At 57.3% G+C, this 27,790-nt stretch overlaps 1 protein-coding gene across 1 annotated transcript; it reads right to left on the reverse strand.

Annotated features, from left to right (window-relative positions):
* Positions 1-17,031: 17,031 nt before the first annotated feature.
* LOC144955486 (solute carrier organic anion transporter family member 1C1-like) lies at positions 17,032-21,000 on the reverse strand. The gene is made up of 4 exons (XM_078885689.1): positions 20,906-21,000; positions 20,384-20,448; positions 19,804-19,927; positions 17,032-17,366 (listed from the first exon to the last, which is right to left on the reverse strand). Exons 1-4 carry the CDS (start codon positions 20,998-21,000, stop codon positions 17,033-17,035), a joined length of 618 nt encoding a protein of 205 aa, XP_078741815.1. The 3' UTR covers position 17,032.
* Between the last annotated feature and the right edge of the window lie 6,790 nt (positions 21,001-27,790).

A 27,790-nucleotide genomic window follows, 5' to 3' on the forward strand; every position in this document is an offset into this window, starting at 1 on the left:
CATCACCATCACCACCATCACCATCATTACCACCATCATCACCACCACCATCATCGCCACCATGGCCATCACCACCACCACCATCATCGCCACCATCACCATCATCACCATCACCATGGCCACCGCCACCATCACCACCACCATCACCATCACCACCACCATCATCATCACCACCACCACCATTATCATTGCCACCACCACCATCATCATCATCGCCATCACCATCACCACCATCACCGCCACACCGCCATCATCGCCATCACCACCCCCCCCACCCCCCTCACCTCTGCGTGTTGCCACCACCACCCAGACACCTCCAGCCACAGCGAGCAACGCGGCCACGACCGAGACGCAGACCAGCGGCACCAGGAGGAGGCTCCTCCCACCCCCCTCGCGACAACACTCCAGAGAGCCGCTGCCGTCCGCCGAAGCTACGTCGACATGTGACGTCACGCGGCTCGGCTCCTCCCCCTCCTCCTCCTGCTGCTGGTCCTGCTGCCTGGTCGTGACCAGGTGACCTGGGGGCAGTTTGGTGGACAGAGTTGATCCAAGTTGCTGCTGCTGCTACTGCTGCTGCTACTGCTGCTACTGCTGCTACTGCTGCTGCTGGTCCTGCTGCTGGTCCTGCTGGTCCTGCTGCTGTCTGGTCGTGACCAGGTCACCTGGGGGCAGTTTGGTGGACAGAGTTGATCCAAGTTACTGCTGCTGCTGCTGCTACTACTACTGCTGCTACTGCTGCTGGTCCTCCTGCTGATTGGTCGTGACATGGTGACCTGGGGGCAGTTTGGTGGACAGAGTCAATCCAAGTTGCTACTGCTGCTGCTAATGCTGCTGCTACTACTACTGCTGCTGCTACTGCTGCTGTTGCTGCTACTGCTGCTGCTGCTACTGCTGCTTCTACTGCTGCTACTACTGCTGCTACTACTGTTGCTGCTACTGCTGCTACTACTGCTGTTGCTGCTACTGCTGCTGCTGCTACTGCTGCTACTGCTGCTACTGCTACTACTGCTGCTACTGCTGCTGCTGCTACTGCTGCTGCTACTGATGCTGCTGCTGCTGCTACTGCTGCTACTGCTGCTGCTGTTGCTGCTACTACTGCTCCTACTGCTGCTGCTACTGATGCTGCTGCTGCTGCTGCTGCTGCTACTACTACTGCTGCTGCTACTGCTGCTACTGCTGCTACTACTGCTGCTGCTGCTACTGCTGCTGTCAGTTTTGTTGCCAGATAAAAGGGTAAAAAAAACAATTATCATATTTTTTACTGGCAAATGAGGTTCCAATGGTGTAAATGCTTCACCCCGAGCTCTCATACTCTGATGGTGCATTGTCTTTGAGTTGTGCGCCTTTTGGCGTCATCTGGTCCAACACCATGTGAGACTAGGCTCTAAGGAAAGCTGTCTCGGGTGTGGACCAATCAACTTCAAGGACCATGTGAGACTAGGCTCTAAGGAAAGCTGTCTCGGGTGTGGACCAATCAGTTTCAAGGACAATGCAGACGTTTTGTTTGCAATCTGACCACAAGTTTCGTGGTGAATTCCTTGTTAAAGGTTTCAGTTTCGTGTTTTAACATCTTGACACCTGTTTTGTTGCCAGAAGAAAGGGGGAAAAGCTATTGTCAAGAGAAACAAATTGACACATTCTGTTGACGTGACAACATAGACACCAGATACACAGACCCCACCACCCACCACTATCACCCACCCACCCCTACCACCACCCACTACCACCCACCCCAACCACCACCCACCACTACCACCACCCACCTACCCACCCCACCACTACCACCCACCCCTCCCTACCACCCACCCACCCCTACCACCCACCACAACCACCACCCACCACTACCACACACCCACCACTACCACCCACCCCTCCCTACCACCCACCCACCACCACCCACCTACCCCTCCCTACCACCCACCCACCCCAACCACCACCCACCCCACCACCCACCCAACCCCCCCACCACCCCACCCACCCCACCCACCCACCCCCCCCCACCCCACCCCACCCACCCACCACTCCACCCCCCCCCACCACCCCAACTCACTCTCCGTGACCACTCGATACGTCCTCCTCCGCACGCCCGCCCGGTTGTTCCACGAGAAGTGGCAGTCGTAGCCACCCGCAAACTCTTCCCGGTAGCCGGCGAACATCAACGTGAAGTTCCGCGCGGCAAGGAACAGCGCCGGCTGATGTACTCCGACGCCGCCTTGGACGCGGATGCCGGCGTTCGACCACGTGCCCACGAAGAGCACCAAGGCGGGCGAGGCTGGGGCCGGTGGGACAGGACCAGGGGGTGGGACAGGACCGGGGGGTGGGACAGGACCGGGGGGTGGGACAGCTGACGGAGTCCACTGCCATTGCGCTCCGTCTGGCAGCGGTTCGCTGTCCGGTAAATCGCACAGGAGGACGTGGGTGCCGCCCATGGTGATGGTGACCGTGGTGGAGGTGGTGGTGGTGGCTGGGGGGTGGGGGGGGGGTTTGGTTAGTTGGGTGGGTGGGTGGGTTGGTGGGTTGGTGGGTTGGTGGGTGGGTGGGTGGGTTAGTGGGTGGGTGGGTGAGTGGGTGGCTGAGTGGGTGGGTGGGTGAGAGTTGGTGAGTGGGTGGGTGAGTTGATGAGTGGGTGGGTGGGTGAGTGGGTGGGTGAGTGGGTGGATGGGTTGGTTGGTGAGTTGGTGAGTTGGTGAGTGGGTGAGTTTGTGAGTGGATGGGTGAGTTGGTGAGTGGGTGGGTGGGTTGGTGAGTGAGTGAGTGGGTGGGTGGGTGAGTGGGTGGGTGAGTGGGTGAGTGGGTGGGTGAGTGGGTTGGTGAGTGGGTGGGTGAGTGGGTGGGTGGGTGAGTGGGTGGGTGAGTTTGTGAGTGGGTGGGTGGGTGAGTTGGTGAGTGGGTGGGTGGGTGAGTTGGTGAGTGGGTGGGTGAGTGGGTGGCTGAGTGTGTGGGTGAGTTTATGAGTGGGTGGGTGAGTTGGTGAGTGAGTGGGTGGGTGGGTGAGTGAGTGAATGGGTGAGTGAGTGGGTGGGTGGGTGGGTTAGTTGGTGAGTTGGTGAATGGATGGGTGGGTGAGTGGGTGGGTGAGTTGGTGAGTGGGTGGGTGACTTGGTGAGTTGGTGGGTGGGTGAGTTGGTGCGTGGGTGGGTGAGTGGGTGGCTGAGTGTGTGGGTGAGTTGGTGAGTGGGTGGGTGAGTGGGTGAGTGAGTGAGTGAATGGGTGAGTGAGTAGGTGAGTGAGTGGGTGGGTGGGTGGGTGAGTTGGATTGGGTGGCTGAGTGGGTGAGTGAGTGGGTGGGTGAGTGGGTGGGTGGATGAGTTGGTGAGTGAGTGGGTGGCTGAGTGGGTGGCTGAGTGGGTGAGTGAGTGGGTGAGTGAGTGAGTGGGTGGGTGAGTGGGTGGGTGAGTTGGAGTGGGTGAGTGAGTGGTTGGGTGAGTGAGTGGGTGAGTTGGTGAGTTGGTGAGTTGGTCACCGTGGTGAAGACACAGGGACAGCGCGAGGCATCCCAGCACCAGCATCGCCCCAGCGTCTGCACACAAAATAAATAAATAATGTATGACTCACTAATTAATCCACTCACTCAACCATCTGCCCACCTACTAACTACCCATCCACCCACTCACTCACTCACTCACCCCTTACCCACCCATTCACTCACCCACTCACCCACTCACCCACCCATTCACTCAACAACCTACTCACCCACTCATTCACTCACCCACCTACCCACCCACCCACTCACTCCCTCACCCACCCATTCACTCACCCACCTAATCACTCACCCACCCACACGCTCACCTACTCAACCATCTACCCACCCACCCACTCACCCACCCATTCACTCACCCACCTACCCACTCACCCACCCATTCACTCACCAACCCACTCATCCACTCACCCACCCACTCATCCACTCACCCACCAACTTACTCACTCACCATTGTTCTACACACACGTACATACACACATGTACACACACACACCTGCACACACACCTACACACACACTCCTGTACAAAAATGCTACAAATATACAGCAACAGCACGCCCTCCTGTAGACCAGGCGAGGTAGTCAACATCTCCTAGCCACTGTGGGTGTCAGGGTCTAACCCACGACCTCCTGTAGACCAGGCGAGGTAGTCAACATCTCCTAGCCACAATGGGTGTCAGGGTCTAACCCACGACCTCCTGTAGACCAGGCGAGGTAGTCAACATCTCCTAGCCACTGTGGTGTCAGGGTCTAACCCACGACCTCCTGTAGACCAGGCGAGGTAGTCAACATCTCCTAGCCACAGTGAGTGTCAGGGTCTAACCCACGACCTCCTGTAGACCAGGCGAGGTAGTCAACATCTCCTAGCCACAGTGGGTGTCAGGGTCTAACCCACGACCTCCTGTAGACCAGGCGAGGTAGTCAACATCTCCTAGCCACAGTGGGTGTCTGGGTCTAACCCACGACCTCCTGTAGACCAGGCGAGGTAGTCAACATCTCCTAGCCACAGTGATGATGATGAGAGAGACAGAGAGACAGAGAGAGACGCAGACTCCAATTATACAACAGCAGGTAGCAGCAGGCATCGTCAGGGTCGCTTACCGGTCCGTCTCATGTTGATCTTTTTGACGGACAGACGGGATGGAGAAAACAGGCAACACAATGAGTGGGGCACTGGACGAATCACAGGGGACTTGGTTTTTCTGTGGGGTGGCTTTGAGGTTGGGGTGTAGGCAGGGGGGGGGGTAGGCGGGACGCGTGGGGAGTTTTTGGGTCGTTTCTCGGAAAGACAAGGGGGAGGAAGAGGAGGCTTATTTTGGGCAGAGGGAGCGAGAGGGAGGGGAGGGAGAGAGGGAGGGAGAGAGGGAGGGAGGGAGAGAGGGAGGGAGGGAGAGGGAGGGAGGGAGATAGGGAGGGAGAGAGGGAGGGAGGGAGAGAGGGAGGGAGGGAGAGGGAGGGAGGGAGAGAGGGAGGGAGGGAGAGAGGGAGGGAGGGAGAGAGGGAGGGAGGGAGAGAGGGAGGGAGGGAGGGAGGGGAGGGAGAGAGGGAGGGAGAGAGGGAGGGAGGGAGAGAGGGAGGGAGGGAGAGGGAGGGAGGGGAGGCAGAGAGGGAGGGGAGGGAGGGAGAGAGGGAGGGGAGGGAGGGAGGGAGGGGAGGGAGGGAGGGGAGGGAGAGAGGGATGGAGGGGATAGACTAAGGAAAGAAAGAAGGGAGAGAGAGAAACTTTTGACTTTTGAACACATTTTATTGCCGCCAGCAGCAACATCACGAAAGAAAAGCCACGTGGTGGTGGTGGTTGTGGTGGTGGTTGTGGTGGTTGTGGTGGTGGTGGTTGTGGTGATGGTGGTTGTGGTGTCGAGAAGACAGAGTCTGAATAACACACCTGTCTTCTCGACAGACCTGTTCTTCACCTGAGGACGGCTGCTTGCGTTGTGGCCGAAACGTCGTGAGAATTGTATTTTATTACGTTTTATTTTTATTGTTTTATTATTTCCATTCTACGTGACTTTGCCGAAAGAACCAAGAAGATGAATCCCTGCAGTCACGAAACCTTTAAATCGACACGTGTGTGGTACATGGCGTGCTCCAGCCAGAGCCGCGCCTTGAGCAGGCCCCTTGACCACTAGAATCATCACAAAGCAGCCGTCAGTGTCACCCTCCAGCATCTTTCTGCCTCGTTCTGTACATCGCCATCTTCGCCTGAGCACAGGCGAAGATGGCGAGGTCATGGCGCTTGATAATTGGTGTTTTACCCTTCTATCTGGCAACAAAACTGACACCTTTTTTACAAGGAGTCATGTTTGCATAGACCACAATACCTGCAGCCATAATGCAAACAAAACACATAACTCTGATGATATATGCACTGTCCTTGAAGTTGATTGGTCCACACCCGAGACAGCTTTCCTTAGAGCCTCGTCTCACATGGTGTTGGACCAGATGACGCCAAAAGGCGCACAACTCAAAGGCAACGCACCATCAGAGTATGAGAGCTCGGGGTTAAGCATTTACACCATTGGAACCTCATTTGCCAGTAAAAAAGTTATGATAATTGTTTTTTTATGGCTGCAGGTATTGTGGTTTATGCAAACATGACTCCTTGTAAAAACAATGGTGTCAGTTTTGTTGCCAGATAGAATTGGTAAAAAACCAATTATCATATTTTTTACTGTCAAATGAGGTTCCAATGGTGTCATGGCGCTTGTTAGCCAGGCAAGGCACCAGCCCATACACGAAGCTGCTGCTGCTGTTGTAGAAGGGCACCTCCAGTTTCCTGAAGATGTCCCCCACAAGGCGGAACATTGGTTTGAGCCGCTGGCAGAGTAAGTATTGGTGGGGCAGATCCTCCCTCGCACCACCGCAGCAAATCCACAAGTCTGTGACCCCCGGCGAGAGATTCGGCTAAGCCAATCGGCCGATGGCAACGTGCAGTGTGCCAACATCAGCCGGAGGCAGAGGCCGCAAACGGGTTTTGATTCCTTACCCGTACCCGGCCGTACCCGTACCCTACCCGGCCGGGTACGGGTAGGGTACGGGTATCGGGTACCTGATTGCGACCTCTGGGATGAAGCCACGTTGCAGGCGCGGGTGGGTTGATTCTAGGAACTTGAATTGTGAGAAGAGACACAAGACGTTGGGAAATGAGTGACAATCACGGCGACTCACCAGTGACTCACGGCCTACCCGTACCCGTACCCGGCCGCACCAGGGTCGCAAACGGGTACGGGTAGCCGGGTATCGGGTAGGGTACGGGTATCGGGTACCCGATTGCGACCTCTGATATAGACCCACAGAGACACCCAAAGACACCCAGAGACCCATAGAGACCCAAAGACACCCAGAGACCCATAGAGACCCATAGAGTCCAATTCCCATCGAGGTCCATACTCAAACTAAACTACTGCCCCTACTCAGCCGCCATTTATCAGACACGTGACTCTTATCACGAATCGATATCGGCTCAAGCAAAGAGGCTGGTATCATCACCACCATCTCGTGGAAAGTTCCAGCAGCACCCGAATGCTCTGAAAGAAAACCGCGTCGTGGTGACGTGGATTTTAAACAAATGTGGAAGGAGGGGGAGGGGTGAGGTGGGGGGTGGGGGGGGGATGGGAATGATCGGTGGATGCGATGTGGAAAAAGTGGAAATTTTGACGGGAAACTTTGCGTGAATGCAGGAATTCGCATGAAAAAAGTTAATAAAATAAAATCGATCACGTATCAATCACAACACGAGCGGTCTTGGTTTTGCCATCGAAACGTCGTGGGCATTTTGCTTTGATTATTTTCAAAACGGGTACCCGTTTGCGACCCTGGTGCGGCCGGGTACGGGTACGGGTAGGCCGTGAGTCACTGGTGAGTCACCGTGATTGTCACTCATTTCCCAACGTCTTGTCTCTTCTCACAATTCAAGTTCCTAGAATCAACCCACCCGCGCCTGCAACATGGCTTCATCCCAGAGGTCGCAATCGGGTGCCCGATACCCGTACCCTACCCGATACCCGGCTAGCCGTACCCGGCCGGGTATGGGTAAGGAATCAAAACCCGTTTGCGACCTCTGGTCTGTATGCATCTCTGTGTGTTTAGAGTATTTGTCTTGTGCAATGAATGTCCAGGTGATGATGATGGTGACGATGACATGAGACACTTGGTTGAGTTGATATCGATTTGTGACGGCCAGAGTCGTTCTAGCATGGGTCTCGATGGGTACGTGAGTGTGTGTGTGTGTACGTGCGTGTGTGTGTGTCTGTGTGTGTGTCTGTGTGTGTGTGTGTCTGTGTGTGTTTGTGAGTTCCTCCGGCAGGCAAGGCTGCGTTGGCTGGGTCATGTAGCCCGCATGCCCAGCCACCGCATGCCCAAACAGCTTTTGTTCGGCCGGATCGAGGGGGCTAAACGGGCGCGGCACGGGCTAGAGAAGAGATGGAGTGATGTGGTACAGGAGGACGTGGAGCTGAGTGGACTTGCCGATGACTGATACCAGCGGTGTCAAGATCGGCCTCAGTGGAGGAGGCTCGTGAAGGACGCTACTGGGCAGTTGGAGGCAGTCGCCCTCCAACAACAACGGAGGGCGGAGGAGCGACGCTCACAACAACGAGCGGAGCGCCGGGTGGCTAAAGCACAGCAAGTTGGCACAGGAGGGGGCACAGGTGGTGCATCAGCCAGTCATCTCGGTCATCTCGGTCAGTCGACCCGTGGCACCTGCTGGGTCTGCCCCGTGACCTCCTGCCAGCGGGCGTTCGACACTTCACGTGGCCTCAAGGTGCACATGGCCTGGCACAAGCGTCGTGGTGACGTCACCGCCACTTAGTGGCAAATGGCGGTTGTTGTGTGTGCGCGTGTGTGTGTGTGTGTGCGTGTGTGTGTGTGCGTGTGTGTGTGCGTGTGTGTGTGTGCGCGTGTGTGTGTGTGCGTGTGTGTGTGTGCGCGTGTGTGTGTGCGCGTGCGTGTGTGTGTGTGCGTGTGTGTGTGTGCGTGTGTGTGTGCTTGTGTGTGTGTGTGTGTGCGTGTGTGTGTGTGCGTGTGTGTGTGTGCGTGTGCGTGTGCGCGTGCGTGTGCGTGCGTGCGTGTGTGTGCGTGTGTGTGTGCGTGTGTGTGTGCTTGTGTGTGTGCGTGTGTGTGTGTTTGTGTATGCGTGTGTGTGCGTGTGTGTGTGTGCGTGTGTGTGTGTGCGTGTGCGTGTGTGTGTGCTTGTGTGTGTGCGTGTGTGTGTGTTTGTGTATGCGTGTGTGTGTGTGCGTGTGTTTGTGTGCGTGTGTGTGTGTGCGTGTGCGCGTGTGCGTGCGTGTGTGTGCGTGTGTGTGTGCGTGTGTGTGTGCTTGTGTGTGTTTGTGTATGCGTGTGTGTGTGTGCGTGTGTGTGTGTGCGTGTGTGTGTGTGCGTGTGTGTGTGTGTACGTGTGTGTGTGCGCGTGTGTGTGTGCGTGTGTGTGTGCGTGTGTGTGCGTGTGTGTGTGTGTGCGTGTGTGTGTGTGCGTGTGTGTGTGTGCGTGTGTGTGTGTGCGTGCGTGTGTGTGTGTGCGTGTGTGTGTGTGCGTGTGTGTGTGCGTGTGTGTGTGCGTGTGTGTGTGCGTGTGTGTGTGCGTGTGTGTGTGTGCGTGTGTGTGTGTGCGTGTGTGTGTGCGTGTGTGTGCGTGTGTGTGTGTGCGTGTGTGTGTGCGTGTGTGTGTGTGCGGTTGGAATCCACGGTGTCCCACTCTTTCCGTTCCAAGCGCTGGGCCACGTGTCAGGCAACAACCTTGCGGGAACTCCACAACGAACCCCGACAACCAACCACAACCAACCACCACCATGAACGTCATCACACTCACAGCTGACTCCCCTGTCATTTCCTCCCGTGGCCACCAGTCCCTTCACACTCACAACTGACTCCCCTGTCATTACCTCCCGTAGCCACCAGTCCCTTCACACTCACAACTGACTCCCCTGTCATTACCTCCCGTAGCCACCAGTCCCTTCACACTCACAGCTGACTCCCCTGTCATTACCTCCCGTGGCCACTAGTCCCTTCACACGCACAGCTGACTCCCCTGTCATTACCTCCCGTGGCCACTAGTCCCTTCACACTCACAGCTGACTCCCCTGTCATTACCTCCCGTGGCCACCAGTCCCTTCACACTCACAACTGACTCCCTTGTCATTACCTCCCGTGGCCACTAGTCCCTTCACACTCACAACTGACTCCCTTGTCATTACCTCCCGTGGCCACCGGTCCCTTCACACTCACAGCTGACTCCCCTGTCATTACCTCCCGTGGCCACTAGTCCCTTCACACTCACAACTGACTCCCTTGTCATTACCTCCCATAGCCACCAGTCCCTTCACACTCACAACTGACTCCCTTGTCATTACCTCCCATAGCCACCAGTCCCTTCACACTCACAACTGACTCCCTTGTCATTACCTCCCGTAGCCACCAGTCCCTTCACACTCACAACTGACTCCCCGTCATTACCTCCCGTAGCCACTAGTCCCTTCACACTCACAACTGACTCCCTTGTCATTACCTCCCGTAGCCACTAGTCCCTTCACACTCACAACTGACTCCCCGTCATTACCTCCCGTGGCCACTAGTCCCTTCACACTCACAACTGACTCCCTTGTCATTACCTCCCATAGCCACTAGTCCCTTCACACTCACAACTGACTCTTCGTCATTACCTCCCGTGGCCACTAGTCCCTTCACACTCACAACTGACTCCCTTGTCATTACCTCCCATAGCCACTAGTCCCTTCACACTCACAACTGACTCTTCGTCATTACCTCCCGTGGCCACTAGTCCCTTCACACTCACAACTGACTCCCCGTCATTACCTCCCGTAGCCACCAGTCCCTTCACACTCACAGCTGACTCCCTTGTCATTACCTCCCGTGGCCACTAGTCCCTTCACACTCACAACTGACTCCCTTGTCATTACCTCCCGTGGCCACTAGTCCCTTCACACTCACAGCTGACTCCCCTGTCATTACCTCCCGTAGCCACCAGTCACTTCACACTCACAGCTGACTCCCCTGTCATTACCTCCCGTAGCCACCAGTCCCTTCACACTCACAACTGACTCCCTTGTCATTACCTCCCGTGGCCACCAGTCCCTTCACACTCACAGCTGACTCCCCTGTCATTACCTCCCGTAGCCACCAGTCCCTTCACACTCACAACTGACTCCCCTGTCATTACCTCCCGTGGCCACTAGTCCCTTCACACTCACAACTGACTCCCCTGTCATTACCTCCCGTGGCCACTAGTCCCTTCACACTCACAACTGACTCCCCTGTCATTACCTCCCGTGGCCACCAGTCCCTTCACACTCACAGCTGACTCCCCTGTCATTACCTCCCGTAGCCACCAGTCCCTTCACACTCACAGCTGACTCCCCTGTCATTACCTCCCGTAGCCACCAGTCCCTTCACACTCACAACTGACTCCCCTGTCATTACCTCCCGTAGCCACCAGTCCCTTCACACTCACAGCTGACTCCCCTGTCATTACCTCCCGTGGCCACCAGTCACTTCACACTCACAGCTGACTCCCCTGTCATTACCTCCCGTGGCCACTAGTCCCTTCACACTCACAACTGACTCCCTTGTCATTACCTCCCATGGCCACCAGTCCCTTCACACTCACAACTGACTCCCTTGTCGTTACCTCCCGTGGCCACTAGTCCCTTCACACTCACAACTGACTCCCTTGTCATTACCTCCCGTGGCCACTAGTCCCTTCACACTCACAACTGACTCCCCTGTCATTACACCTTCATACCCTGAGTGGGGCTTTTTCCTGCTATGATGGGGGATGGTTTAGTGTTGTATCTGTTTTTGTCAGTGTGTGTTGGTTGATGTGTTTACCTTTTCTTACTTCTGGGTCTCTATGGTTCTCTATGGGTCTAGATGTCTCTGGGTCTATGGGTGCCTCTATGGGTCTCTATGGGTGTCTCTATGGATCTCTGTGGGTTTCTATGGGTGTCTCTGTGAGTCTCTGTGGGTGTCTATGGGTCTCTGTGGATCTGTATGGGTATATGGGTGTCTCTATAGATCTGTATGCATCTGGGTGTCTGTGGGTCTCTCTGTATGTAGGCTAAATTATCCAACCGTGCTATATCTGTGGGTCTCTGTGGGTCTATATGGGTCTCTGTGGGTCTATATGAGTCTCTGTGGGTCTATATAGGTCTATGGGTGTCTCTCTGGGTCTCTGTTGGTTTGTGGGGTCTGGGTGTCTGGTAGGATGTGGTATGGTTTAGTAATGTATCTGTCTGTGTGTTGGGTGATATGTTTACCTGGCTGTCTTGCACAGCGCTAGAGGAAAAATGGAGTGACGTGGTACAGGAAGATGTGGAGCTGAGTGGACTTGCCGATGACTGGTACCAGCGGTGTCAAGTTCGGCCTCAGTGGAGGAGGCTCGTGAAGGACGCTACTGGGCAGTTGGAGGCAGTCGCCCTCCAACAACAACGGAGGGACGGAGGAGCGACGCTCACAACAACGAGCTGAGCGCCGGGTGGCTAAAGCACAGCAAGTTGGCACAGGAGGGGGCACAGGTGGTGCATCAGCCAGTCATCTTGGTCATCTCGGTCAGTCGACCCGTGGCACCTGCTGGGTCTGCCCCGTGACCTGCCAGCGGGCGTTCGACACTTCACGTGGCCTCAATGTGCACATGGCCTGGCACAAGCGTCGTGGTGACGTCACCGCCACTTAGTGGCAAATGGCGGTTGTTGTGTGTGCGCATGTGTGTGCGTGTGTGCGTGTGTGTGCGTGTGCGTGTGTGTGTGCGTGTGTGTGTGTGTGCGTGTGTGTGTACGTGTGTGTGCGTGTGTGCGTCTGTGTGTGCGCGTGTGTGTGCGTGTGTGTGTGCGTGTGTGTGTGTGCACGTGTGCGTGTGCGTGTGTGTGTGTGCGTGTGTGTGTGTACGTGTGTGTGTGCTGTGTGCAGTGTGTGTGCAGTGTGTGTGCAGTGTGTGTGCAGTGTGTGTGCAGTGTGTGTGCGTGTGTGTGTGCGTGTATGTGTGTGCGTGTGTGTGTGCGTGCATGCGTGTGTGTGTGCGTGTGTGTGTGTACGTGTGTGTGTGCGTGTGTGCGTGTGTGTGTGTGCGTGTGTGTCAACCCATGGCACCTGCTGGGTCTGCCCCGTGACCTCCTCCTGCTGCACCTAGCCTGGCACCACAGCAGTCAACCCATGGCACCTGCTGGGTCTGTCCCGTGACCTCCTCCTCATGCACCTAGCCTGGCACAGCAGTCAACTCATGGCACCTGCTGGGTCTGTCCCGTGACCTCCTCCTCATGCACCTAGCCTGGCACAGCAGTCAACTCATGGCACCTGCAGGGTCTGTCCCGTGACCTCCTCATGCACCTAGCCTGGCACAGCAGTCAACCCATGGCACCTGCTGGGTCTGTCCCGTGACCTCCTCCTCATGCACCTAGCCTGGCACAGCAGTCAACCCATGGCACCTGCTGGGTCTGTCACGTGACCTCCTGCCAGCAGGCGTTCGACACTTCACGTGGCCTCAACGTGCACCACGTGGTGTGTGGTGCCACAGCGACGGGGCCGCTCTGCCGAGCCAGTGAGCCGCCCGGCTTCCACCACCGCACTTCCCCCCATCACCCCCCCCACATAAGCACGCACCCGCACCCGCGTAGGGCCTCCTGGTCGGGTCACCTACCCTGAGTTTTCACCCGAGGGCCCCCTCGGGGGGTTACCCCACGGTTTCTCAGGGCCAGGGAATTGGACAGGACCCTTCCCAGGCGAAGTAACACTGCGGCGCCGTGGGCGGATTTGAGATCGCACGACCACGGCGAGCTCAGAGAGCCCCGCAGTTAGAAACGCATACAAACACAAACACGGGTCAGCAAGGCGGATAGCTGGGATCCGGGCCAAAAAAAAGCAGCGTTGGCGTAGGGCGCCACGGGTCTGGGGCTCCTGATTGGTCGGGAGAACAATGCGGTTGGGGGCGAAGGCGCCGAGCCATTGATGTAACCGAGGACAAGGAGAGCGACGGACCCGGGGCTACTGATTAGTCGAAAGATCAAAAGCCGGCGGGATCGCAAAAGGGCGGGAAATCCTAGGCTCAGGATTGGTCGAGAGACCAAGGCGGTCGGGACGGGGGCGCCTAGCCTTTGATGTGAATAGTATAAAAGACGGAGGGCAGAGTAGGGGAGGGCCTCTTCTTCTGGAGTTTTGACACGGAGTCAGCGACGAAGGAGTCATCGGGCGAGCCGCTAGATTGTCTGCAGGACGATCTGAGCGTCGCAAGGCCACCAAGGACTACAGACGGTATCGTATTACGCGCCTTACAACACCTCAGAGCGGAGAGTAGGATCCGTGGGAGAAGGGTTAGTTCGGGGTAAGGACGAGAGGAAAGCGGTTTAACAGAGAGCGCAGCATAGAATAGGGCTGCACGCCACCAGAGTGTGGGTTAGAAGCGCCTTGCTGGCCCGCACACACACACGGGTGGCTCGGTTGGTTAACAAGGGCTAATAAAATCTCGAGCGTAGTAATAAAACCGTGTTGTTGGGTGTTTCTGCACGTGGTATTAGCGTGCGCTGCATTCGCGGGTGTGTGGTCGTTGTATGCGTAAAGGCCGTGGTCTCTGTACGATGGTGCGGGTACGGAGGTGTGTGTGTTGACGCCCGGGGAGCGCACAGTGTATTTGTATAAACGCGCGGCCGCGCAAGAGGGGGGTTTTACGTCCTCTCGCTCGAGCGTGGGCGCCGCTCGCGTGTGTGCAAGCCACGCTCGGTAAAACCCGCAAGCCGCACACGGTGAACCCGCGAGCCGCGGCGCCGGAGCGCGCTGCGATCGCACGGCTGGGGGGAGCGAGAGGAGGAGGAGGGAGAGCGCTTTTGTGTGTTTGCGTGCCTACGCAGCCGTGTGAGAGGAGAATTGTCCTTGTACGATACTTGTGTTGACGTACACGTGCGAGTGCGGGAGGGGACGAGTCGTTGTGTCGGCGTGTGCCCCGCTCGCGTGTGCGAAATCGCTGTGCGCATTGAAGCTGTTAGCTTTGTGCGATCGTGCGTGTGCTCGTTGCTTGCGTCAGTGCGGCGCGGTGGTGGGCCCCTGACCCCCAACCCCGCGGCTCGAGCGCGCAATCGGCTGCGCATTGCTGTGCTGTTGATCTCGCGAGCAGCCTCCACAGGTGCCTCAGCTACCACGTGGTGTGAGTAACGGGCACACTCACTCCACACTAACACAAGTTGTACATTGAAGATTCATTCATAAAAATAACCAGTACACTACGAGACACCTCCTTTACCAGTGGCACAATGTAGTAGTAGGTTTTTACCCTTTCAACTGGTACAAAAACACCTTTATACAAGGCATCATGTTTGCAATAACCACAACACAAGCAGTCAGAATGCAAACAAAAAGAAACAACTCTGATGATGGTAATGATATGCACTGTCCTTGAAGTTGATTGGTCCACACCCGAGACAGCTTTCCTTAGAGCCCAGTCTCCATTGGTGTTGGACCAGATGACGCCAAAAGGCGCACAACTCAAAGACAGCGCACCATCAGAGTATTGAGAGCTCGGGGTAAGCATTTACACTATGAGACATCTCCTTTACCAGTGGCAAAATGTAGTGATAGGTTTTGACCCTTTCAACTGGTACAAAAACTGACACCTTTATACAAGGCGTCATGTTTGCAATAACCACAACACAAGCAGTCGAAATGCAAACACAAGCAAGTAAGCGCTCATGCGTGAGCATACGTACTTATCGACGGCCATTTTAACGAAGTTGTGTAAAAAACACGTTTTAAAAAATATATATTTTAAAAGGAGTAATTTTTTTTTATAGTAAGGCCCATTTCAAAGTGAAACTATTACAGGGTTATAAACCTTCGTCTTGGGTTATCATGTATATATATATTATTAATATGACGGAGAGTGCACGCGCGGACGCACGCACGCACACCGTACTGCGTGCATCTGTAGCTGCCTATCGCAGCGTTGCCAGAAGAACACCCCCCAAACTCCCCTCCCAGCCCACTCCGAGTGGGACAATGAGCGGATTACAAAGTGGGGGAGCCACAGATTTGCCTGAACAGTTTTCTTTTGGTCTTGGGAAAGGGGGTTCCAGACTCCGCCATGAAGAAGTTGACTACCTCGCCTGGTCTACAGGAGGTCGTGCGTTAGACCCTGACACCCACAGTGGCTAGGAGATGTTGACTACCTCGCCTGGTCTACAGGAGGTCGTGGGTTACACCCCAGACCCTGACACCCACAGTGGCTAGGAGATGTTGACTACCTCGCCTGGTCTACAGGAAGTCGTGGGTTAGATCCTGACACCCACTGTGGCTAGGAGATGTTGACTACCTTGCCTGGTCTACAGGAAGTCGTGGGTTAGACCCTGACACCACAGTGGCTAGGAGATGTTGACTACCTCGCCTGGTCTACAGGAGATCGTGGGTTAGACCCTGACACCCACTGTGGCTAGGAGATGTTGACTACCTCGCCTGGTCTACAGGAGATCGTTGGTTAGACCCTGATACCACAGTGGCTAGGAGATGTTGACTACCTCGCCTGGTCTACAGGAGGTCGTGGGTTAGACCCTGACACCCACTGTGGCTAGGAGATGTTGACTACCTCGCCTGGTCTACAGGAGATCGTGGGTTAGATCCTGACACCCACTGTGGCTAGGAGATGTTGACTACCTCGCCTGGTCTACAGGAGGTCGTGGGTTAGACCCTGACACCCACTGTGGCTAGGAGATGTTGACTACCTCGCCTGGTCTACAGGAGGTCGTTGGTTCCATCCCGGACCCTGACGATGCCTGCTGCTGTGTATGTGGAGTCTGCATCTCTCTGTCTCCCCCATGGTGATTTGTTAAATCCCTCGCCCGGTATGCACAGTGGTTGTGAGTTCGATCCCGACCCTGATGCCTGCTGCTGAATATGTGGAGTCTGCGTCTCTCTCTCTCTCAGTATCTGGGTCGTATCTTCAGATCAGTATCTGGGTCATATCTGATGATCAATATCTGGGTCGTATGTTACGATCAATATCTGGGTCGTATGTTACGATCAGTATCTGTGTTGTATCTTACGATCAGTATCTGTGTCGTATCTTATGATCAGTATCTGGGTCGTATGTTACGATCAATATCTGGGTCGTATCTCACGATCAATATCTGGGTCATATCTTACGATCAGTATCTGGGTCGTCTCTTAGGATCAATATCTGGGTCGTCTCTGACGATCAGTATCTGGGTCGTATATCCGGTACCCATCTTACGATCGTTGCATCTGGCACCCATCTGGGTCGTATCTGGATGTGACTCCCCCCACCCCCAGCCCCTCCCCCACCCCCCTCCCCTCCCCCACCGCCCCACCCCCTCCCCCCCCACCCCCCTCCCCTCCCCCACCCCCCCCACCCCCCTCCCCCTCCCCCTCCCCCCACCGCCCCACCCCCTCCCCCCCACCCCCCACCCCTCCCCCACCCCCCCACCCCCCTCCCCTCCCCCTCCCCCACCGCCCCACCCCCTCCCCCCCACCCCCCACCCCTCCCCCACCCCCCCCACCCCCCTCCCCTCCCCCTCCCCTCCCCCCCACCCTCCCCTCCCCGGGTTCACTCCTTGCGGCCACTGAGGTCCCCACCACCGCCACCGCCGCCACCACCATCACCACCACCGCCATCGCCACCACCACCACCGCCATCACCACCACCGTCACCGCCACCACCACCGTCATCCTCCACCGCCATCAGCGGCTGTGCTCCCTCCGCCTTGGCGAGTTGCAACCCCATTGGGAGGCTCCCGGCGACGGCGGTGACGGTGACGTTGGCGGCGTCACCGGCGCAGAGACGCTGACGCCGCCGGTGGCAGCGCCGGCGGACCCGCACCAGCACCACGGAGAAGAGAGTCAGAGCCACCAGCTTCAGCACCAGCTGCAGGCTCCAGTAGCTGGGGGGGGGGGGGGGGGGCGGGGCGGGGGGGGTGAGTGAGTGGGTGAGTGAGGGAGTGGGTGGGTGAGTCGGTGGGTGGGTGAGTAGGTGGGTTGGTGAGTGGGTGGGTGAGTTGGTGAGTGAGTGGGTGGGTGGGTTGGTGGGTGGGTGGGTGGGTTGGTGGGTGGGTGGGTGAGTCGGTGGGTGGGTGAGTGGGTGGGGTGGGTGAGTGGGTGGGTGAATTGGTGGGTGAGTAGGTGGGTGGGTGGGTCGGTGGGTGACTGGGTGGGTTGGTGAGTGGGTGAGTGAGTGGGTGGGTGAGTGGGTGGGTGGGTGAGTGGGTGAGTGGGTGAGTGGGTGAGTGAGTGGGTGGGTGGGTGGATGGGTGGGTGAATCGGTGAGTGGGTGAGTGAGTGGGAGGGTGGGTGGGTGGGTTGGTGAGTGGGTGAGTGGGTGGGGGGGTGGGTGAGTGGGTGGGTCGGTGGGTGGGTGGGTGAGTCGGTGGGTGGGTGGGTGGGTGAGTCGGTGGGTGGGTGGGTGAGTTGGTGGGTGAGTCGGTGGGTGAGTGGGTGGGTGAGTGGGTGGGTCGATGGTTCGGTGGGTGGGTGGGTGAGTTGGTGAGTGGGTGAGTTGGTGGGTGAGTCGGTGGGTGAGTGGGTGGGTCGATGGTTTGGTGGGTGGGTGGGTGGGTGGATGAGTTGGTGAGTGGGTGGGTTGGTGTGTGGGTGAGTCGGTGGGTGGGTGGGTAAGTGGGTGGGTGGGTGGGTCGGTGGTGGGTGAGTTGGTGGGTGAGTCGGTGGGTGAGTGGGTGGGTCGATGGTTCGGTGGGTGGGTGGGTGGGTGGGTGAGTTGGTGAGTGGGTGGGTTGGTGTGTGGGTGAGTCGGTGGGTGGGTGGGTAAGTGGGTGGGTGGGTGGGTCGGTGGTGGGTTGATGAGTCAGTTGGTGGGTGAGTCGGTAGGTAGGTGGGAGGGTAAATGGGTGGGTGGGTCGGTGGGTGAGTGGGTGAATTGGTGGGTGGGTAAGTGGGTGGGTGGGTGAATTGGTGAGTCGGTAGGTGGGTGGATGAGTCGGTGATTGGGTGAGTGAGTTGGTGGGTGGTGAGTCGGTGGTTGGTTGGTGAGTCGGTTGGTGGGTGAGTTGGTGGGTGGGTGGATGAGCTGGTGGGAGGGTGAGTGACTTGGTTGATGGGTGGGTGGGTGAGTTGGTGGGTAGATGAGTGAATTGGTGGGTGGGTGAGTGAGTTGGTGGTTGAGTGACATGGTGGGTGTGTTGGTGGGTGGGTGAGTTAATGGGTGGGTGGTTGAGTTGGTGGTTGGATGACTTGGTAGGTATGTGTGTACACGTGTGTGTATGTGTGTGTCTCTGTGTGTGTGTCTATGTGTGTGTGTGTCTATGTGTCTGTGTATGTGTCTGTGTGTGTGTCTGTGTTTGTCTATCTGTGTGTGTGTCTATGTGTGTGTGTGTGTCTGTGTCTGTCTGTCTGTGTGTGTGTGTCTCTGTGTGTGTGTCTGTGTCTGTGTGTGTCTGTGTGTGTCTGTGTGTGTCTCTGTCGCTCCGCACGAAGCTTCAGGTCTTCTCGGCCACGGTCATTCCCTCCCTTCTCTACGCTTGCGAAACGTGGACCCCCCTAGTGGAGCATCTTCGCCGGTTGGAAACATTTAGGCTGGCCTGCCTACGATCCATCCTGGGTTTAACCAGGCTGGATTGTGTGAGGAGCTCACAAGTCCTTGAAAGATCTGGGCAAAGTCCCATCAGTGAGCTCCTCCGGCAGGCAAGGCTGCGTTGGCTGGGTCATGTAGCCCGCATGCCCAGCCACCGCATGCCCAAACAGCTTTTGTTCGGCCGGATCGAGGGGGCTAAACGGGCGCGGCACGGGCTAGAGAAGAGATGGAGTGACGTGGTACAGGAGGACGTGGAGCTGAGTGGACTTGCCGATGACTGGTACCAGCGGTGTCAAGATCGGCCTCTGTGGAGGTGGCTCGTGAAGGACGCTACTGGGCAGTTGGAGGCAGTCGCCCTCCAACAACAACGGAGGGCGGAGGAGCGACGCTCACAACAACGAGCGGAGCGCCGGGTGGCTAAAGCACAGCAAGTTGGCACAGTAGGGGGCACAGGTGGTGCATCAGCCAGTCATCTCGGTCATCTCGGTCAGTCGACCCGTGGCACCTGCTGGGTCTGCCCCGTGACCTCCTGCCAGCGGGCGTTCGACACTTCACGTGGCCTCAGGGTGCACATGGCCTGGCACAAGCGTCGTGGTGACGTCACCGCCACTTAGTGGCGAATGGCGGTTGTTGTTGTTGTGTCTCTGTGTGTGTGTGTGTGTCTGTGTGTCTGTGTGTGTGTCTGTGTGTATCTGTGTGTGTGTGTGTGTCTGTGTGTGTCTGTGTGTGTGTGTGTCTGTGTGTGTGTGTATCTGTGTGTGTCTGTGTGTGTCTCTGTGCGTGTCTCCGTGTACCGCGTGCGGAAGGCGTCGCTGTCGTAGTATCTGCAGGCTCCTCGCTCCGCGTGGCAAGACTCGGTCCAGACGAGACACGACGAGTCGATGAGGAGGCCAAACAGAGCGGGTGCAGGTAGCCAAGCTGCACCACACAGACACACACACTTAGACATAGACACATAGACACACACACACACAGACACACACACAGACACACACACATACATAGACACACACACACACATAGACACACACACATAGACACACACACAGACACACACATAGACACACACAGACACATACACACATAGACACACAGACACACACAAAGACACACACACACACAGACACACACACACACAGACACACACACACACATAGACACACACACAGACACACACATAGATACACACACAGACACACAGACACACACATAGACACACACAGACAAAGCTCCCCCAGGTGGCCTCTAGCAGGGCTGTAGGGGCAAGTGCTGTGAGCTAGCGAGTAGCAGCAGCAGTGTCTATGTACTACACACACCACACACAGACAAAGGTACCCCAGGTAGCCTCTGTCTAACGAGCTCAGGGTCACTTACCCAGAAGTCTCAGCAGCAGGAACTGGATCCCGACAGCGAAAGATTTGTCCTCGTCGTTCACTCCCCTGCGGTGGGACACGAGCAGTTAGACACACACAGAGACACACACAGAGACACAGAGACACACACAGAGACACACACAGAGACACAGAGACACACACACACACTGAGACACACACAGAGACACACACACAGACACACACAGAGACACACACAGAGACACACAGAGAGTCAGACACGAGCAGTGAGACACGACTAGTTAGACACGGCCGGGGTCTGTCTAACCCCTCATCAACCCACCGCTGTGCCAGGCTAGGTGCGTGTCATGTCTCCTGGCAATCTCCCCTCTCATTTACCCACCCCGCCCCTCCCCTCCCCCCTCCCCCCTCTTCCTCCCTCCCCCTGCCCCCCTCCCCCCGTCGCCCCTCCCCCTACCTCCCCCAGCCCCCCCACCCACCCCACCCCCCACCTCCCCCACACCTCCTCCCCACCTCCTCCCCCCCCACCCACCCCCCATCTTACCTGAGGATGAGGATGTACCCCACCTCCCCCCCCCACCCCCCCCACCTCCCCCCCACCCCACACCCCACCCCCCCACCCCACCACCCCCCCACCATCTTACTTGAGTATGAGGATGTAGCCACCATCTTACCTGAGGATGAGGATGTACCCCACCTCCCCCCCCACCCCCCCCACCTCCCCCCCACCCCACACCCCACCCCCCCCACCCCACCCCCCCACCCCACCACCCCCCCACCATCTTACTTGAGTATGAGGATGTAGCCACCATCTTACCTGAGGATGAGGATGTAGCCACCATCTTACCTGAGGATGAGGATGTACCCACCATCTTACCTGAGGATGAGGATGTATCCACCATCTTACTTGAGTATGAGGATGTAGCCACCATCTTACCTGAGTGTAGGGGTGTTAGAGAGAGAGCCCGTTATGCATGGCAGCCTATGGTAAACAAACACAGTAGGCGGGGCTACATGTGTGCACAAGCAGGTGCCCTCTGCGACGTCCGCGCCAGACACCCTGGGGGGTCGATTCGGTCGTTATGATCCCCCGGGGCCCCACCCCTCAGGGAGGGGTTGGGTATAAAAGGGGATTGTATCGAAGGGCTCGGGAGTGATGTTTAGCTAAAGAAGAGGAGGCGGAAGACGTCTGAGATAGAGCCCTGGACTCCCCCTGGTACGCCGTCCTTATCAGGACCGCGCAGGCTCGAGCCAGTGGCGTGGTACCAGAGCCAGAGCCAGTGCTGGTCTGGACTCTGGGTACCGGGCCCGACTGACCAGTGTCGGGCCAAGATAGCCTCCCCTAGCCCATTAGTGGAGGACTCAGAGGCAGGCTAGGGTTAGCTAGAGAGGTGTGTCCTCAGATAGACGGGTGAGGGGGCCGATACCCCCTCAAATGTGTATGTCACAACGTTGGTGTTAAATAAACAAGTGTGCCTCCAACTCCGGTGTGAACGAGTCGTGAGCGTTACTACATCTGGCGTCAGAAGTGAAACAAAGTACGAACATGGATACACGCCGGACGACTCGAGTCGGAGTACCAGGGGCGGAGGACACCGCTGCAGTCGGAGGGCCCGAGATGGCTGAAGATGCCATCGAGCAGCCGGGGCTGGGTGCATCCACGCCACAGCAGCTGGAGGAAGGGGAGCCGTCGACGGAGGGGCTGAGGCAGGCGCACGCGAAGCTGGCCGAGCTGCTGTACGCCGCAGCCGCCATGCTCGACAACATCACGCGGCTGGGGGCTGCGGGACCGCCACGAGGCGACAGCAGCCAACGACCACAGCGCCTTCCCGCCATTTCAACGGAGCAACATTTTGAAACTCCCGCCATCGCCGCAGCTGCTGTTGAGGGCGTGGCCACTCTAAGCATCGCGTCCAACGGCGGGAGTACAGTGCCTGCCGCGTCACCACGGGTGCGACCGGCGATGCCATCGCTGGTTCGTGCCGACGCTGAGTTGAGTGAGGCGGACGAGGGAGTGCGTTCTTCCTCTGCAGCCGCTGCCTTACATCAGCGGCTACCTCCACTCAAGGAATTTGTGGGCGAGGATGGCGACTGGGGCGGCTTCCAGCGGCGCTTCCTCGCTCACCAGGAGATGGCACAGTGGACAGACGCCGAGGCTCTCCGCGCGCTGCCAGCACTTCTCGACAGCGACGCCCTCGCCACTCTAACATCGGCTTCGAAGGAGAGGCGCTCCACGCTGCGGAAGGCGATGCAGGTGCTGTCGGCGGTATATGGTCCACCATCGGACTGTCGCCAACTCTTTTACGATCGCCAGCGGGGGACGAAGGAGTCGCCCCTGGCGTACCGCACAAGCCTCCTGGCGCTGGCGAAGGAGGCCTTTCCACGAATGGATGACGAGGGTGTCGACGCCATGGTGACAGAGAAGATACTTTTGCTGGCGGACGACTTAGACATCGTCATTGTCGCACAGGACGATGCAGAGATGTGCTCCCTCCAAGCGGCCCGTCTCCTCCACGCAAACCTGTCCTCTCAACGACGGAAGGCCAGCAAGGCGGCGAGCGGGCGCGCCGTCGCTGCGGCCACCCTCCCGGCGGAAGAGGTTTGCGCCATCAACCATCGACGGCAGCACGGAGCGGGAGCGCGGGAGGACCGGGCCGGTTCAAGCCGTCTACAACGTCCATCGTCGCCACCAGCGCTTCCACGCTGTTATAACTGCGGCATCCGGGGCCACGTCGCCTCGGGGTGCCGCTCTCCTCGGCAGCGCGGAACGACACCTCAACGGGACGCCGGCCCTCGTCACAAGCTCCACCATCATAATCCGGCGAGTCGCGGCACCCCTCATGTTTGGCCCACGCACACGCCCGTCACACACTCGAACACCGCAGCGAAGGGGGGGCAAATATCGCGTACCATGGCACCAACACGCACCGCTCTGGGTACTCACATTGAACCCAGCCAGTGGTCCGTGTTGGCCCATCGGGTTGTAGCCGCGTCATCGGGGTCGTCGGCCGTTGTGGGTCACATCGATGGGGTCGAGGTGCGCATCCTGGTCGATACAGGAGCATCGGCGACCATTATTTCGGAGTTGATTTATAACATTCTCCCTGCCCAGAGCCGTCCTTTGATGCCTGTTAATGTGCCATTCTTTGCTGCTAACGGGGGTTCACTTGGCATCATCGGACAAATTCGAGCCCAAATTTGTGTCGGGGATATTAAATTATCTGGGCCGATTTTTGTTTCCTCCTCGCTGGCGGTTCCGTGCCTGCTGGGGACGGATTTCCTGGCCAAAATGCCGATTAGGATATTAATCGACCAGGGATGCATTGAGCTCCCATCGGGCCGACGCATGGCGTTTTTGCCATCCCCCGCTACGAGCCGGACGGCGTTCGCGACGGTGCCGGCGTTCGTAGATAGAACGGTGCGCGTTCCTCCGGGGGCGCAAATGTTAATTCCTTTGAGACTTCGGCGGCCCTTCGCTAAGGGCATTGGGGCTCAAGGGGTTTTGCTGGGACCGTCTAGGGCCGGGGTCAGTGGACCTAATTTACTCCCGGCCCAGACCATAGTGAGAGGGGATGGAGAACCCTTCATCGCGGTCCTCAATGTGGGCTCGCAGACGGTGGTGGTCCCACAGGGGACCGTGCTTGCTCACGCAACGCCGGTGCCCTGTGAGGAACCCGTCGCGAGTCATGTCGGCGCTGCCCCTGCACCGCGACCACATTCAGACAGCGATGAAGGGTGGCTCGAGGCGCTTTGCGCGGGATCGACGGACCTGTCAAATTTAGAGCGCCAACGTCTTAAGACACTACTGAGGGAATTTTCCGACGTTTTCAGTCGGGATAAATACGATTTGGGCTGCACTCATCTGCTGCGTCACCATATTGATACGGGTGACAGCGCGCCAATACGCCAAAATCCTTTTCGGTTGAGTCCCGCCGAAAAGGACCATGTCAAATCGGCTGTTGATGACATGCTAGCCGCCGACATAATTTCTCCCTCCAACAGCCCTTGGGGAGCGCCGATCGTCCTGGTTAAGAAGCAGGACGGTTCGTTGCGGTTTTGCGTTGACTTTCGGCGCCTTAATAAAATTACGGTTGCCGACGCATACCCGCTCCCACGGATGGACGAATCGCTTGACGCCTTGGCGGGAGCGCGATTCTTCTCCACATTGGACTTACTTTCGGGATTCTGGCAGCTTCCTCTGGACGATGATTCAAAGCCTAAAACTGCTTTCCGTACTCCGCACGGCCTGTTTCAATTCAACCGGTTGCCGATGGGCTTACACTCAGCGCCGGCAACTTTCCAGCGGTTGATGGAATTGGTTTTGGCTGGATTGCAATGGGAGTCGTGCCTGATTTATTTGGATGACGTCATTGTCTTTGGCAAAACTTTTGAGGAACATCTCCAGAGGTTGCGGGCGGTTTTCCTAAAGATGCGGGCTGCTAATTTGAAATTTAAGCCCCAAAAATGCCATTTGTTACGCGAGTCGGTGCGTTATTTGGGGCACATCGTGGGGCGCTCAGGTATTTCTACCGATCCCGCCAAAACGCAGTGTGTAAGCTCCTGGCCGACTCCCACCTCAGTGGGAGAGGTTAGGAGTTTTATTGGGTTTGCGTCGTATTATAGACGCTTCGTCGCTAATTTTGCGACTATCGCCAAACCCCTACATGCTTTAACATCTAAAGGGGCTCGGTTTTGCTGGGGTCAGGAGGAGGAGGCTGCTTTTTGCTCCCTTCGGGATGCTTTGGTAAACGCTCCTCCCCTGATTTACCCTGATTTTTCAAAACCGTTCTTGCTCGACACCGATGCGAGCAACACGGGTATTGGGGGCGTGCTCTCCCAGGTGGTTGACGGCGTGGAACATGTGGTTGCGTACGGCAGTCGGGTGTTGTCTCCAGCGGAGCAACGGTATTGTGTCACCCGTAGGGAACTGTTGGCAATTGTCCATTTCGTCCAACAGTATCGCCCATATCTGTACGGTCGGCATTTCACCGTCCGCACAGATCATGCGGCACTGCAGTACGCCCTGAGGGTTCAACAGCCATCGGGACAATTGTCCCGATGGTTGGAGGTCCTCCAGGATTACGATTTCCAAACCACATACCGTAAGGGCGTTCGCCACACCAACGCGGACGCTCTGTCACGCTTGCCAACCACCTCCGAGTGTGCATGCCTCCTGGGGTCTGGACGTTGCAGGCCTCCAGGGGACACATCGGTACCTGTCTTGGCGGCCGCCAACGACGACGATGCAATGGTTCCTAATTCGATCGAACAGCAGGGCAAAGATTCCCTGTTGGGGTTGCCCGTCATTGAATGGGGGCGCCTCCAGATGGAGGATGTCTCCCTCCTCGGGTGGCGACGTCGCGTTGGCGGTGCGGCGGGGGGAAAAAGTGGTGGTTCCGACGCATGGGAAATGTGCCAAGGTCTGCTAATGCATTGGGACGGGAAGTCACGTCGACATCGGCTGGTTGTCCCTACTGGGTTGCGGGGTAGGGTGGTATGGGCCGCTCATGAGCGCCTCCTACACCTGGGGACCCAAAAGACTCTCGCCTTGCTGCAACTTGATTTTTACTGGCCTGGCATGACGAGGGATGTGGGGGATTTGTTGGGATCGTGCCCTCAATGTGCACAACGCAAACCGCCGGCACGGGAGTCTAACCCGCCCTTGCAATCGATCAAAGTGTCCAGGATAAACGAGCTGGTCGCTCTGGACATTTTGGGACCATTCCCCGCCACCCCCAGAGGGAATAGATATTTGTTGACGGGTGTCGAGTATTTTACACGCTGGCCTATGGCCTGGCCTTTGGCCAACCAGTCGGCAGCAGCCATCGTGGAGGCCTTTGTTCAGGGTTATGTCCTGGACAAAGGTGCTCCGGAGAGGCTGCTGACCGACCAGGGCAGAAATTTTTCCGGTAAACTACTCAGACAAGTCTGCGATCTCCTGGGCACAAAGAAAATTCGGACCTCCCCATATCACCCACAAACTGACGGGATGGTCGAACGTTTGCATCGCACCATCTCGTCCATGTTATCACAACAAGTTTCGGACTCGCAAACGGATTGGGACCTACAAATTCAGGGGGTCTTGGCGGCGTACCGGATGGCACCCCATGCGGCTACGGGGTTTTCTCCCTTTTACCTTATGTACGGCCGAGAACCAGACCCGCCTGTTCGTGCCCAGTTGCGGATCCCCGTGCCGCAGGGAAAAACTAATCTGGCTGACCACGTTAAATTTAATCTGGACAAATTGACCGAGGCACGGGATGCTGCAATGCAAAACTCTGACCTCCGTCAGAAGGCAAATGAGCGCCTCAGATTGAGTCGAGCGCACATGCTGCAGTGGAAGCCGGGGGACAAGGCATGGTTGCACTGCCCCCAGGTGCCACTGGCAACCTCCTCTAAACTTGTGCGGCCGTGGCGGGGCCCTGTGGAAGTGGTGGAGGTGTTACGTCCGCAGTGCGTGCGCATCAAGTGGGGGAAGCGGCGATGGTTCGTGCACCCCTCCAGATTAAAACCCTTCGCTGCGGTTCACAACCCCACTTCACACGCGCGTGGCCAAACATGTGGGGGGCCGGCCGACTTGCTGGGTCCGTCTCCGTCGCTCTCACCTAATGCCTTGCCGGCTGTGCCACCTTCAGGAGCATCAGGAGTGACGGGCTCACGCCCGATCACCCCTCCTGCGGATGCCGAGGGTCACGCGGAGTCAGAGGAATGCTCACCTCAAGGCGGACAGTCGCCACCTGATTGTCCGCCACGCGGGGTTACCCCGTGTGAGGGGCCCGCTGCAAGGACGCGCGCTAAAATGCGCAAACTGTTGTGAGGCCGGAAAATGTGTACATAGCTGTTGTGTTTATTGGGTGTTGTGTGGATGGTGTGTTTCCCGCTCCTCGGATGTACATATGCTGGGTTCACCGTTTGTTGTGTGTGCGGGGTGGGTTCCCTGCTGGTTGTATATAAGCTGTTTTTTTACGGAATTCGTATTTATTCGGGGGGGTGCGTCGGGTTGTTTCTCATCTTGTTGTTGCGTTCTTGTTCTGGTTCCTGTTATTGTTCAAAAATAGTGAGGCACACGCGCGGTCAGGGGGTGAAGGCACCTTTATTGTCAAATTTTTGTATGTTGGCAGCCGGGACGGCTGCATGCTATGCGGGGGGGAGTGATGTAGGGGTGTTAGAGAGAGAGCCCGTTATGCATGGCAGCCTATGGTAAACAAACACAGTAGGCGGGGCTACATGTGTGCACAAGCAGGTGCCCTCTGCGACGTCCGCGCCAGACACCCTGGGGGGTCGATTCGGTCGTTATGATCCCCCGGGGCCCCACCCCTCAGGGAGGGGTTGGGTATAAAAGGGGATTGTATCGAAGGGCTCGGGAGTGATGTTTAGCTAAAGAAGAGGAGGCGGAAGACGTCTGAGATAGAGCCCTGGACTCCCCCTG

This window comes from Lampetra fluviatilis, unplaced genomic scaffold (assembly GCF_964198595.1).
Source record: "Lampetra fluviatilis unplaced genomic scaffold, kcLamFluv1.1 SCAFFOLD_622, whole genome shotgun sequence".
In the NCBI taxonomy this organism is placed as follows: domain Eukaryota; kingdom Metazoa; phylum Chordata; class Hyperoartia; order Petromyzontiformes; family Petromyzontidae; genus Lampetra; species Lampetra fluviatilis.

Bases quoted from the DNA above. Each gene is read 5' to 3' on its own strand.
- LOC144955486 (XM_078885689.1), bottom strand. From the start codon at position 21,000: ATGGTGGGGGGGTGGTGGGGTGGGGGGGTGGGGTGTGGGGTGGGGGGG. The intron at 19,928-20,383 runs GTAAGTGACCCT...TGTGTGGTGCAG, and splicing joins CCTGCTGCTGAGACTTCTGG to CTTGGCTACCTGCACCCGCT. The intron at 17,367-19,803 runs GTACACGGAGAC...CCCCCCCCCCAG, and splicing joins AGCGACGCCTTCCGCACGCG to CTACTGGAGCCTGCAGCTGG.